We start from the raw sequence: 13,712 nt of genomic DNA on the forward strand, positions 1-13,712 counted from the left end.
TATATATATATATATAAATGTGTAATTTAATAATTTTTAATTATATATATTTATAATGTTACACATTAATTACAAATAATTAATATATATTATAATTTTTTATAAAAGTTTATATCTATATTTACATTTTTAATTTCAATAACTTTTTAAAATATATATAATATAACACATTAAACTAAAATAAAACAAAAATATATATTATAAACGTTATATCCACATTAATATTTTAATGTATTAAATAAATTATTATATTATTTTTAATAATAACATTAAGTAGTTTCTCATATATATTATCTCATAACAAATAAATTTATCTTTTATAAAATCATAATTTTCTATTTTTACAAAATAAATTAATTATTTAAAATTAATTTAATATATATTTAAATTTTATTTCTAAATGCTTGGGAAATGCTTCAAATGAGAGCATATAGGAAGAGAGCATATGAGAGTATCTGTAGCTTCTAAATGCTCCCTTATATGCTCTCCTAATAAATGTTGATTGAATGATAAAATTAAAAAAGCTTTTTCATATATGCTCTTCCAATCAAGGCCTAACTATTTAAACAAAAGATTCAGAGGTGCCATGTGGCAGATAGATAGAGTTTTCTTATAAGCTGTAAGCCTACTTTATTATATTAGATCTTAAGAAAGTTCTGATAACTTGAAAAGAATAAAATACAATCCAATCATATTTTCTTTATAATAAGTTGAAATAAAATTTTAGAAACTAGCTATAAATTTTGGAAATTAATATCCTCACAAAAAAAACTGTTACTGACATATTCAAAAAATGATATATAAAGACTAATATATTCTGATCCAGTACTGAATTGAATCCTAATAAGAAATACCATATCAGTATTCTTCATTTTTACAAGTACAAATAATGGTTATAAACATATTTTTTTACACTAGCTAGCTGTAGTTCTAAGACTTCACATAATAGGATAGTAATTTTAAATTAACAATTGGGCATAGTGGGATATTAGTAGGTAACTGGCAGGAAAGTTAAGAGACTTTATAATTGCAAATCGTTAGCTTATCTGTAATTTGACTCTTACAAACAATGAAGATCGATTTGGTCGCAGATATTTGTCTGCTCATTTGTAAATATATACACAAACACTCATGCACGCCTAATTTAGACTATTACAAAAGAAACTAAATGCGCAAGCGCTGTATCCGAATGATTCAAACTAGGTGACTAGTATCATATAACAATTCCCAAAATTATTAAACAAAGATGGTCATAAATTAACCATATCATCACACATCTACCGGATCATGGAAATACGAATAATTCAGATATATGCAAAACTTGTAGAATAATTAATATAAATGTGGTGTTAGACTTGATTTACATTTACTTTTTAAGACTGATCCACTAAGTTGTTAGAAGACACAAAACTTTGAATACCACCAATAAAGCAAGAACGTTTGTAAGAAAAAAAAAAAAAAAAACCAATAAAGCAAGAACATCCATTGATTTTTCTTTTTCTAATTTTTTTTTTATTTCTATGATACTTGTAAAGAGTTTCAACCCACTTGTTTCAAAAAGCTATATGCATATGTTGTTGGTGTTGTGTGATAAATCACATTAGAGTCGTAACTCGTAAAAGCTGTAAATTTACCCAAATTATTGAAAGTACATAGAATTAAAAAGAGATCGAGCACTTTCCTTACGAGAAAAAAACGAACGGTGAATAACGCGTTTTTCTTTAGACGACGAAATGTTCATAAACAAAAGAATGAATGTTCAAATATTGGACCAAATCCAAACAAAACAAAAAGACTGAAAAAACAAAAAGTGAACTCGATTTTTCGTCCAACGAAAAGACTATCTTAATATTTTTCACTTTAAAAAAAATAACAATATATTTTTACATTACGAAAATACAAATTATTTACATCAGATTTAAGAAGGAAAAAAAAGAGAGTTTTAAGAGTAGGTGAGACTAGAAAAACTCAGTACCGTTCCCCACCTGCCTCACTCCGCAACGGCGAATTCACACCATTTCTTAACGTTCTCCGGTGGGTTTCTCTTAAATTCCTCGGCGACTTGGCAGTAGGAGATGGCGACTTGGCCGTTGGAGAAGGCGACTTAGCCGTCGGCGATGGCGACGACCGGGGATGGTTACTTTGTTTTTGATGATGATGGTGACTACTCTTACGTGGCTTATTACCAACACGACCTTCATCTTCTTTATTGTCCGAGACTGACTTGTCCGGAGTGTTTGGTACCGTGTAAGTAAATGTCCCCATAGGAATATCATTATAGTCCTTAAGATCATTGAGTATAGAGACGACGGCACTCATACAAGGCCGGTTCTTGGGTCGATGGCTTAAGCATTGGTAAGCCAACGTTGCTGCTTTTCTTGCTCCTGTCTCTGAGTACTGACCTTCAAGTCTCGGGTCCATGATTCGACTTAGCTTACGTGGGTCATTGAGCATTGGACGAGCCCAATCCACGAGGTTCTGTTCCCTCGATGATCGTTTCTTGTCTACCGATCTTCGTCCGGTCAAAAGTTCTAGCAACACGACTCCGAAGCTGTATATGTCACTTCTCGCTGTTAAATGACCGGTCATAATGTATTCAGGAGCCGCGTAGCCTTGTGTGCCCATCACTCGTGTTGACACGTGAGTGTCGTCTCCTTCTGGTCCGTCTTTGGCTAACCCGAAGTCAGAGAGTTTAGCCGTGTAGTCCTGGAAACAAGATTTGAGATTAAAGCTGTTAGAGATTTTATTTTATTTTATTTATTAAGTGAATAAGTATTACAATTAAATAAAACGGTTCAGAAGACTTACGGAATCTAACAAGATATTGGAGGCTTTGAAATCACGATAGATAACGGGGTTTTTGGCTTCGTGTAGAAATTGAAGTCCCGTTGCGGCTCCATGAGCAATCTTCATCCTCGTAGACCAAGGAAGTGACGCAGAGTACCCTGAAAAGAGTAATATAAAAATTCTGTTAGGACATATTCTTGTCGGGATTTGATCATTAATGGACGATTAAGAGAACATAGAGAAAAAAAGAGAGAGAGAGAGAGAGAGAGACTCACTTCTGAAAAGTTGATTCTCTAAGCTTCCACGAGGCATGAACTCATAAACAAGAGTCCTATGTTCTTCCTCGCAACAATAACCAATCAATTTCACAAGATTTTTGTGCTTTAGCTGTCCTAAAAACATAACTTCCGTCTGAAAAAAAAGATTAAGAGAGACTCATCATCATCAAACTAAAAAAAAAAAAAGAGAAATATCTAAGGCAAATTTAAAGGTACTAACCAGCCATTCACGGTGACCTTGAAGACCTTCAAGATCGAGTAATTTGACAGCTACAGGCTGAGCTTTAAGACCAGGACGAAGCTTATCATCGATGAAACCTTTATGAACAGGACCAAACCCTCCTTCGCCGAGGAAATTAGTCGATGAAAAGCTTTGTGTGATGACTTTAAGCTCGGCTAAGGTGAACACGTGGAGATCTGATCCGGCCAAAGAAATGGACAAATCTTCTGATAAAGTGTTGGAACTTGGATTACTCAAATCAAGAATCGATAGTCTTTGGAAAGAGCTCTGTTTCTTGATGACATCATCTTTTCTTTTGGTTTTTTTAGAAGAAGCCATTAGGGTTTCTGGATCTCCTAGACATCCAACNAAAATTCTGTTAGGACATATTCTTGTCGGGATTTGATCATTAATGGACGATTAAGAGAACATAGAGAAAAAAAGAGAGAGAGAGAGAGAGAGAGAGAGAGAGAGAGAGAGAGAGAGAGAGACTCACTTCTGAACAGTTGATTCTCTAAGCTTCCACGAGGCATGAACTCATAAACAAGAGTCCTATGTTCTTCCTCGCAACAATAACCAATCAATTTCACAAGATTTTTGTGCTTTAGCTGTCCTAAAAACATAACTTCCGTCTGAAAAAAAAGATTAAGAGAGACTCATCATCATCAAACTAAAAAAAAAAAAAGAGAAATATCTAAGGCAAATTTAAAGGTACTAACCAGCCATTCACGGTGACCTTGAAGACCTTCAAGATCGAGTAATTTGACAGCTACAGGCTGAGCTTTAAGACCAGGACGAAGCTTATCATCGATAAAACCTTTATGAACAGGACCAAACCCTCCTTCGCCGAGGAAATTAGTCGATGAAAAGCTTTGTGTGATGACTTTAAGCTCGGCTAAGGTGAACACGTGGAGATCTGATCCGGCCAAAGAAATGGACAAATCTTCTGATAAAGTGTTGGAACTTGGATTACTCAAATCAAGAATCGATAGTCTTTGGAAAGAGCTCTGTTTCTTGATGACATCATCTTTTCTTTTGGTTTTTTTAGAAGAAGCCATTAGGGTTTCTGGATCTCCTAGACATCCAACGATTAGTGATCTCCATGATACTTTCTTCTTCACCGCCATTGTTTATTTGTGTGTTTCTTTTCTTCTTCTTCTTCTCGGTTTTGGTTTGGAATGGGAGAGATGATGAATGGGTTCTTCTTTAAAGAAAATGAGAAGACGATTTTATAATATAAAGTTTTTATGCTATATTTATTAACTCCGGTTTGGTATTTAAAGGTCACGAGGAGAGAATGAGAGAGAGAGAGAGAGAGAGAGGACGAAGACTTTTGATTACTAATTTCAATTCAAATTCACCTACTACTACTAATGCTACTCTTTCGTTCTAGAGTGATGGCTATATATTTTCTAACCGTAGTTTTCTTTGTGACACACGCTTATTTTTATCTTTGTTTGATATTTTTCAAAGGAAATGAACGAGTTGATTTTTAAGTTAGTGGTGGGTGCTTCCAAAATTGTAGACGATGACAGCTTTGCGCCTTTCTCTAACGATAAACAACTACGTGTTATCTTTTCGTTTCGTCAATGGACCATTTATACATGTGATTCTGATGCAATGACGCCAAAAAAAAGAAGTTTCAGATCAAACAATTATTTCTTTTGTATTTTTTTCCCCCGGAAAATATTTAGATATTTGGAAGTTTGAGTAAATAAATTCAAAAGAAACAATAATAAAGCTGTTTTGTTTGTGTGGTTCGATTTTGTTTTTGTCATTTCTAGTAGTTTTACAAGCTAGATATAGGGCTGTCTTCGGTCAAATTTGACTACAAGTTCTGGTAATAATCACGATACCCGTTTCGGTAAAATAACATTTTTCAAAAAACTCTGTAAAAATCTTTGATCATGGCGAAGTAAAGAAGCATCGCATATTCATTTGCATGAAATATCTTTCGGTTCCAATCTTTTATCTTTATATATGGAAAGATATACTCTTTAAACAACTGTACAAAGAAAAATCTCGATTTTAGAAAGGGATAGACGGAGTGATTGAAAATTCCTCTTTCCTATCAAACTGTAATTATTTGAGCTGGGATAATTAACCGGATTGAACCGAAGTGAGATTTTGGTTGTTCGGCTTGATTTCGGTTATGTAATTAACCGATCGGTAATAATTCAAATTTAGTTTGGTAAACCGAGAATTCTGGTTAGTTTGGTTAATCTTAGACATTTTCTCAAACCGAACAAACCAAAGTTCAGAGCTAGTAATTATTCTTTAACAAAAAGAAAAACTGTAATTAATTATAGTTATATAATTTGTGAAAATTTTCTTCTTTTTAACCTATTTCCAATTTTTTTTTTGTTAAAGATTTTATTTCACTTTTTTCTTCTTCTAGGTATTCCTATATTATTATTTTAATTTCAAAACTATATCTCTAATTGTAAACATATGAATAAAGAGACTATATATATATATATATATAATATCTTTTGTTTTAGTGTTCCTTCTCACTTTTAAGAAGTGGGCAATGACTATCTTCCAAATAGAGACTTTGAGAAAATATCTAGGGTTTTATGAACTTTTTATTTGGTTAATTAAGGTTTTGCATGGTAAACATATACAATTTCACATTAATAACAAATAAGCTAACAACTAAAATTGTAGTGTTGTCATGCAATTTGATAACGATAATATTACTATGAAAGAGTAAACTTAAAATAAAACGGTTCTAGAAGATTGATTAACACTCCTCCTGCTTGTCCTTCTTCTCCAAGCAGCATATATAGTCAACAAAATACTTTGGTCCAAACCAAGAATAACAAAAAAATCCAGAAATTTACATCTCAACAAACAAAGATGAAAAAGAGAGTTTGGTAGAGATGCAATTAATATGTATTATTTATAGATAGATTAGATAGACAAAATGCGTCAAGCTTCTAGAACACATCGTTTTACGGTTTTAGATATCAATAATTAGAAGAAAAAACAATAATGAGAACAAAGGTGAGGAGGAAGATCTCAAACGCGTTGTGTGAAGACGGCGACTTATTCGTCTCTTCTGAACTATATATATAATTTATATATATATTTTGAGAGATTCGCTTTGCTTCAGTTTGAGTTGACATTTTTACTTGGTCGCACAGAGTGGATCCCATTTGATCATTTTTCTATAATTAATGACTAGAAGGATATACCAATTAATACGTAACTATGTACTCGATAGTTTTGCAGTCTCAATTATCTTGACATTTGCATACGTTGATATTTGAAATAAAGAAAGCAATTCGAGTTCTCATTCTCGATTCTAATTTCTCATTGTGTTTTGTTTCTTGATTTAGTATAGACAGGAAGAAATTAATGCAAGTACTACTTATGTAGTAGAAATTAAAGAAGCCTATGGAAAATGGCAAAGCAATAATCATTTTTACATTTGGTTTTTTTTTTAAAACGACGCCGTAATGTGTCATGTTGTGTTGTTGTGTTGTTTCTCTATCTTTCATCTTTTTTTGCACTTAGAAGTGGGTGATAGACGACCGGTCCAGGTAGAGAAGAAAAATAGCTGCTTGTTATTCTTCTTTCACTTTCTGTAACCGTACCACATTTCACTATATATGTCCCTTAGCTTGTCACCAAAACCCAATTATCAGTTAAGACTCCCACACTCCTCTTATCTCTCTCCACTCTCTTCATATATCTCTCAAAAGAACAATCTTTGCCACGGTACATATCGCTAATCTTGCATTGATCATAATAGATTGTTTGCTACAATATTGGCTAATAACTAGTTCTAATTGGAATTAGCTAGCTTCTTTGTTAGACCAATGCTGTTTCGGAACTTCTGCTCAACTGTTGTAGTATTCATTCTGCCAATGGTTATATATGTTTTTGAGCATTAAGATATAAACAATAAAGGATTAAGATCCGCAATAGCGGCCAATCTGATTAAACCGTTGAGAGCCACCATATATATATATATATATATATATATATAAAATATCGAACCCAAGAGAATGATCTAAAGAAAAAGAGAAAGTTGTATTTTACCCAAAATTGTTATGTTAGGATCTGGTTTGTAAAACTAGAGAATGATGATAGGACCTTAACTCACAAAAGTGATAAAAATCGTTGCTTTTCTTTCTTTTGTGTGAATTTCTTAACTTTTCATATTAAATCGGAAGAGAGACGGAAGGGTTTTGAGCTTTTGCGAATATGGAGATTTTCTACTTTCATTAATTATTTCATCAGTTTACGTTTTTACGAGTCAGATTCCGTAATTTTGGATTGATTAAATTTAAACCGGATGCTAGCATCCAAACACATACAATCTGAACTTGAGGTACCCCGGTATATATATTTTTTTTTCTTTTTATTAAAATGTAAAATTTAGTAACATCCATCAAAGCACCAGTGGTCTAGTGGTAGAATAGTACCCTGCCACGGTACAGACCCGGGTTCGATTCCCGGCTGGTGCATGAGCTGTGATGAAATTGGTATCCGCTTTGGTTGGGTCCTTCGCATTCTTCTGATTTCTCAGATGTATAAGCCACACTCCTGAGCTCTCTTTTTGTTTTTTTATTAGTCTCGTTTGTTCCTTGAAAAACAAACATTGGGAGTAGCAAACAATAAAAATTTAACCAACACAATTTTATACTGACCGCTGGTTCTTTTCCTTCGAGCCGGCCTTTTTTTTAAACTTGTTTTGTCTTGGAATCAATCTTACGGTTTAGTAATGGCAATAATGCAGATGAAGTCGCGAATGCAGCAGCCTTCTTGGCCTCGGCAATAATAAGTGCAACCATCTATGGGGACAATGGCTTGAATGATGGGTGTTGCACTGGACAGCCTGGTCTTCAAAAGCAAGAATTAGGGTCTTGATCGTTGACTGAACTTACAAATTCCATTTCGTGAGCTTGCTTGTTTGTCTTTAATGAGTAGTATGTACGGCATATGATCCCAGTCGGCTTTCTTATCTTTCTTTAAGAGAATAAATTGTGGTTCTAGGTTTGTTATTTAGCAACTGATAGACTTATTATTCCTCTTATGATTGTAAATTTCCAAGTGAGAAACCTATTTAAAGTGTAATTAGTTTCTAATTAGTGCTGCAGTTTACCCTTAGACAATTCTTGAACTTGAAAACAATTGAAGAAGCTGTGTTTGAGTTTGAGCGTAACAGAAAAACATCTTTGTTTGATGAAAAGGATATTTTGTGACAAGATAAGCCATTACCATATATATATATATATATATATATATTTCTCTCCTCCAGTCCCAAACTGATTTACAAGAGTCATGAAACCAATCTGGTTCCCTCCATAAAAAAACTCGGATAACCAGTCATCTTATCCTCTAAGGTACTGGAAGTTAGCTAACTAAGAACTGAGTTTGTGGCTTTGTGCACTGGAACTTCTTCGCGAGGTCATTCGTTCAGGCACTTTTTCTTCACCTGGTTTTGACTTGAATCAGTGCAGCCTTTTCTGGTATTGCCAAAAAACATGCTGAGCAGCCTCATAGTTCTTACCCTGCAAATCGTAAGGAAGAGGATTCAACATGGCAACAGTTTCTTTAGAAAAAACATGCTACAGATGAAGCAATTATCTTCTATTTCAAACATGTGAACTTAGACTTCTCAAATATCTCTTTAATCTTTCACAAGCTCAATCATCCTTTACCCGGTCAAATCTAGGTGTCACAACTGGAAAAAGTAACTGAAGGGATCCTAAATCTATTTCTGCGTATTTTTCTAGCTTCTAAGAAACTGAATACCCCTGTTCTTGCAGATGAGCTATTTTGGTTAGTCTTTCAGCAGTTTACACTGAATTGTCATCTCTGGCATTAGAACAAGATATTAAATAAAAATTGACACAACAAGCATCAGAAGCCTGCAGAATGCCAACTGGCTAACTAAGAGCGATATATAAACATATTTTACAAAGTAATATTTATGCAATTCTTCAAAATAGAGTTAGGATCTAGTGAATCTAAGGAATGTGAAAAGATGCTTACTGTGAGGTTTTTGTCTGTTTGTCTTCTCTTCTTCTAGCTACGCTTAACATGTGTAGAGAATGTCTGGTGGTAGAAAGGCCAATGCACAGAGGTATAGTATAGAAAGCCTAGCAGGCCGCCAGAGTCGCATTTGCTGTTTTCGTCTCCAGAGGTGCCACATTATTACTTTGGCCTTTACGTACTATCTGGTTAAGGAGATAGGCCTCCTTAGCCATTCCAGCCTTAAGAAGACATGATAACAAAGAATTCACAGTAATCTTATCCGGTGAACAACCTATTGCCACCATTTTGTGGAAAATGCTGACTGCTTCAAACATCCTTCCTTTCATGCAATGCCCAATTATAAGAATCGTAAATGTGATCTTATCTGGTTTGCATTTCTTCTTCTCCATCTCTTCCACAATAACATTTGCCTCATTGACCTTCCCAGCTTTACAAAACCCATCAATGACAGGGTTGTACATAAATGGTTTTGTGATAACATCCTTACTAGCTAACTGCCCCAAAAGTTCACGAGCCTTGAGCAGGCTATTCTCTTTACAGAGTGCGTTGATAAGAATAGAATAGGTATATTCATTAGGAAACATTCCTTTGGCATTCATCTCTTCCCAAAGTCTAAACCCTTGGTTCACTTGTCCTACTCTACAGTATCCATCAATTAAGGAAGTGAGGGTCACAACGTCTGGGAAACAGCCAAAAGAAATCATTTTCCCACGAATGTCTTCAGCACAAGGCATCTCACCAGCTTTCGCATAACCATCCACGAGAACATTAAAAGTTATAGTAGTTGGGTATATTCCAAAATGAAGCATGTCATCTAACAAACGAGATGCTTCTTGCATCTTTCCGGCTTTGNTCTAAGGAATGTGAAAAGATGCTTACTGTGAGGTTTTTGTCTGTTTGTCTTCTCTTCTTCTAGCTACGCTTAACATGTGTAGAGAATGTCTGGTGGTAGAAAGGCCAATGCACAGAGGTATAGTATAGAAAGCCTAGCAGGCCGCCAGAGTCGCATTTGCTGTTTTCGTCTCCAGAGGTGCCACATTATTACTTTGGCCTTTACGTACTATCTGGTTAAGGAGATAGGCCTCCTTAGCCATTCCAGCCTTAAGAAGACATGATAACAAAGAATTCACAGTAATCTTATCCGGTGAACAACCTATTGCCACCATTTTGTGGAAAATGCTGACTGCTTCAAACATCCTTCCTTTCATGCAATGCCCAATTATAAGAATCGTAAATGTGATCTTATCTGGTTTGCATTTCTTCTTCTCCATCTCTTCCACAATAACATTTGCCTCATTGACCTTCCCAGCTTTACAAAACCCATCAATGACAGGGTTGTACATAAATGGTTTTGTGATAACATCCTTACTAGCTAACTGCCCCAAAAGTTCACGAGCCTTGAGCAGGCTATTCTCTTTACAGAGTGCGTTGATAAGAATAGAATAGGTATATTCATTAGGAAACATTCCTTTGGCATTCATCTCTTCCCAAAGTCTAAACCCTTGGTTCACTTGTCCTACTCTACAGTATCCATCAATTAAGGAAGTGAATGTCACAACGTCTGGGAAACAGCCAAAAGAAATCATTTTCCCACGAATGTCTTCAGCACAAGGCATCTCACCAGCTTTCGCATAACCATCCACGAGAACATTAAAAGTTATAGTAGTTGGGTATATTCCAAAATGAAGCATGTCATCTAACAAACGAGATGCTTCTTGCATCTTTCCGGCTTTGCAATACCCTGAGATCATCGATGTATATGTAACAACATCCGGAGAGCAACCACTGCTCGACTTAACATCGTTCAACATCTCATTTGCTCTGGCTAGCTCATTACTCTTGCAAAATCCCTTAATAAGAGTATTATAAGTAACAATATCAGGAGAACAACCAAAACTGCTCCTCATCTCACCCAACAGCTCTAACGCTTTCTCTGCTTTCCCTACGCAACACAAACCTCGAATCAAAATGTTAAAGGTCTTAGTATCATTGCAAGACTGAAATCTCAAATGTTTATCGAAGAGCTTCATCGCATCTTCCACACGGTCCAACTTCACTAACGTATTCAACAAACTGTTCACAACCATAAAACATCCTTCAACCTCATAAGACTGAAGAAGCAACGCAGTAGCGAAATGAAGCTTACCCTTCTCAGCAAAAGAAGCCACCAAGAACCCTAATAACCGACTGTTCGGAGAAACCCCATCGCTCTTCATAGACTCAAACATCTGACCAGCTAAATCGTGCATACCGGCTTTACAAAGCGACCTAGTGAGCAAATTATAAGTCCAAAACGAGTGGCGAATGTTCAATTTGAATCTACTAAACTCCCAAAACCGAAACCCTAAGTGAGGATTGTTATTATCCAGTTTCTTCACAACCTCAAAGGCGATAAACGGATTCAGATTCTTACTCAAGTAACAGAAACAGAGATCTGAATCTGGAACTCTGTAGACGAACAGAGTAGAGACGATTTTGACTAACCAAGCTTCAGGGCAATGCATCACTTCCCGTTTATTATTGCTCTGTAGAGGACGAGCTTGAGCTCCTCCATGAGAATGCGTGTGGAAATGAGCAATGGCGGTTGCGAACGTTGTTCGAATCATTACGGCGTGGCGGCGAGTTTGATTTGGAAGGAGGAGGAGGAGGAGGAGCTAGAGCTAGGGCTTGTTTTGGTCAACCTCATCTGTGTTTTTTTTTCAGATCAATGTGTGAAACTGAAACAGTACAGAGGAACCTTTAGGACCCTCTAGGAGAGGTAGAGGCTACCCATTAACCGAACCTTAGGACCTACTAAAACCGAACCGAAATTCATTTAACCGAATTTTTTATAACAACCTAAATGGTAAAAAATTTCAATCACTGAATTTTCCAAAAAAAAAATGTTTAACTAAAATTACTAAAAAATTATTAGTATTTATTAAATATATAGAAAAGTACATTTAAATGTACGAAACTGTTTTTCGCCTCTTGCCTGAAAATGTACGAAAAGGTAAAAAAAAAACTGTAAAATTAAGTAAAAATCAAATCGGGATTTGAACTAAAACATTAAAACCAAACCGAAATTGGATCCGAATAAAAATCTTTATCTAATGTTGGAAAAAAACCGAACCAAACCGAAACTAAGTCTTTCGTCTTTAATTGTTTTTTTTTTTTTTTTTGTTTTTTTTTTCTGGTTAATCAGACAGAAAAACAAATTAAAAAATATGTTTCCGGCCGGAAAATTTTGTCTCGATTCGACTTCTCTGATCAAAAATTTCATATTGTTGTTTTATGTTTATCATAATTCCCATCTTAGATCGAGTCAATTAGTTTGATCAGAGAAATTACAAAATCAGTGTTCGAAGATGTCAACGGAGAGACGTGCTTCGTCTAATCCGATGACCAACGAAGAGAACGCTATGTAAACGCTTATTCCTCCCTCTCCTTCTTTAAATTAAAAATTTTAAAATCTTTATTTCGATTTGGGTTTGTGATTAGCTTTCGTTTTCATGCAAATCCGTATAAAGATACATCCTTTATTTTGTTTCCAAACTAAAAAAAAAAAAAAGTTACACTTTTGCCAATGTGTGTGCTTCTAAGTTTTGTGGGTGGATCTAAAAATTCATAATATTATTATTTTGTGCTCTTTGGTAGGTTTCTTGATATATTGCATGAAGCACCATTGTTTGGTCANCCACCAAGAACCCTAATAACCGACTGTTCGGAGAAACCCCATCGCTCTTCATAGACTCAAACATCTGACCAGCTAAATCGTGCATACCGGCTTTACAAAGCGACCTAGTGAGCAAATTATAAGTCCAAAACGAGTGGCGAATGTTCAATTTGAATCTACTAAACTCCCAAAACCGAAACCCTAAGTGAGGATTGTTATTATCCAGTTTCTTCACAACCTCAAAGGCGATAAACGGATTCAGATTCTTACTCAAGTAACAGAAACAGAGATCTGAATCTGGAACTCTGTAGACGAACAGAGTAGAGACGATTTTGACTAACCAAGCTTCAGGGCAATGCATCACTTCCCGTTTATTATTGCTCTGTAGAGGACGAGCTTGAGCTCCTCCATGAGAATGCGTGTGGAAATGAGCAATGGCGGTTGCGAACGTTGTTCGAATCATTACGGCGTGGCGGCGAGTTTGATTTGGAAGGAGGAGGAGGAGGAGGAGCTAGAGCTAGGGCTTGTTTTGGTCAACCTCATCTGTGTTTTTTTTTCAGATCAATGTGTGAAACTGAAACAGTACAGAGGAACCTTTAGGACCCTCTAGGAGAGGTAGAGGCTACCCATTAACCGAACCTTAGGACCTACTAAAACCGAACCGAAATTCATTTAACCGAATTTTTTATAACAACCTAAATGGTAAAAAATTTCAATCACTGAATTTTCCAAAAAAAAAATGTTTAACTAAAATTACTAAAAA

General features: G+C 35.3%; 3 protein-coding genes and 1 non-coding gene across 6 annotated transcripts in view; 2 read left to right on the forward strand and 2 right to left on the reverse strand.

Moving 5' to 3' along the window:
• Window positions 1,819-4,658, reverse strand: LOC104766570 (serine/threonine-protein kinase At5g01020-like). 2 transcript variants are annotated; one of them, XM_010490482.2, is made up of 4 exons: window positions 4,005-4,658; window positions 3,782-3,917; window positions 2,809-2,945; window positions 1,819-2,706 (listed from the first exon to the last, which is right to left on the reverse strand). In XM_010490482.2, the coding sequence occupies exons 1-4, from the start codon at window positions 4,410-4,412 to the stop codon at window positions 1,969-1,971; spliced, it is 1,419 nt and encodes a 472-aa protein (XP_010488784.1). In that variant the 5' UTR covers window positions 4,413-4,658; the 3' UTR covers window positions 1,819-1,968. The 2 variants fall into 2 exon arrangements, with proteins under 2 accessions (XP_010488784.1, XP_010488785.1); XM_010490483.2 differs by lacking the exons at window positions 3,782-3,917; window positions 4,005-4,658 and adding exons at window positions 3,063-3,198; window positions 3,286-3,647 and having other exon boundaries at window positions 1,821-2,706.
• On the forward strand, window positions 7,690-7,760 carry TRNAG-GCC. Its single transcript has one exon. It is a non-coding gene; the product is annotated as a tRNA-Gly (tRNA).
• On the reverse strand, window positions 8,456-12,002 carry LOC104766571 (pentatricopeptide repeat-containing protein At2g06000). Of its 2 annotated transcripts, XM_010490484.2 has the most exons (3): window positions 11,016-12,002; window positions 9,292-10,133; window positions 8,456-8,807 (listed from the first exon to the last, which is right to left on the reverse strand). In XM_010490484.2, the coding sequence occupies exons 1-2, from the start codon at window positions 11,898-11,900 to the stop codon at window positions 9,399-9,401; spliced, it is 1,620 nt and encodes a 539-aa protein (XP_010488786.1). In that variant the 5' UTR covers window positions 11,901-12,002; the 3' UTR covers window positions 8,456-8,807; window positions 9,292-9,398. The 2 variants fall into 2 exon arrangements, with proteins under 2 accessions (XP_010488786.1, XP_010488787.1); XM_010490485.2 differs by lacking the exon at window positions 9,292-10,133 and having other exon boundaries at window positions 10,174-12,002.
• LOC104767914 overlaps window positions 12,488-13,712 on the forward strand; it is a 4,874-nt gene continuing 3,649 nt past the window's right edge. The window contains exons 1-2 of the mRNA XM_019240923.1: window positions 12,488-12,697; window positions 12,931-12,995. Of these exons, the coding sequence (XP_019096468.1) occupies window positions 12,642-12,697; window positions 12,931-12,995 (121 nt within the window). The 5' untranslated portion in view covers window positions 12,488-12,641. The remainder of the gene's footprint in view (window positions 12,698-12,930; window positions 12,996-13,712) is intronic.

This window comes from Camelina sativa, chromosome 19 (genome assembly GCF_000633955.1).
Source record: "Camelina sativa cultivar DH55 chromosome 19, Cs, whole genome shotgun sequence".
Taxonomy (NCBI): Eukaryota; Viridiplantae; Streptophyta; class Magnoliopsida; order Brassicales; family Brassicaceae; genus Camelina; species Camelina sativa.

What these genes read in the sequence shown, in the direction of transcription:
- LOC104766570 (XM_010490482.2), bottom strand. Translation starts at nt 4,412, where the DNA reads ATGGCGGTGAAGAAGAAAGTATCATGGAGATCACTAATCGTTGGATGT. An exon ending in AAGGTCACCGTGAATGGCTG is followed by an intron (nt 3,918 to 4,004) that starts GTTAGTACCTTT and finishes CTTTTTTTTCAG; the next exon opens with ACGGAAGTTATGTTTTTAGG. An exon ending in CCAATATCTTGTTAGATTCC is followed by an intron (nt 2,707 to 2,808) that starts GTAAGTCTTCTG and finishes TCTTGTTTCCAG; the next exon opens with GACTACACGGCTAAACTCTC.
- LOC104766571 (XM_010490484.2), bottom strand. Translation starts at nt 11,900, where the DNA reads ATGATTCGAACAACGTTCGCAACCGCCATTGCTCATTTCCACACGCAT. An exon ending in GGTATTGCAAAGCCGGAAAG is followed by an intron (nt 10,134 to 11,015) that starts ATGCAAGAAGCA and finishes AAAGCCGGAAAG; the next exon opens with ATGCAAGAAGCATCTCGTTT.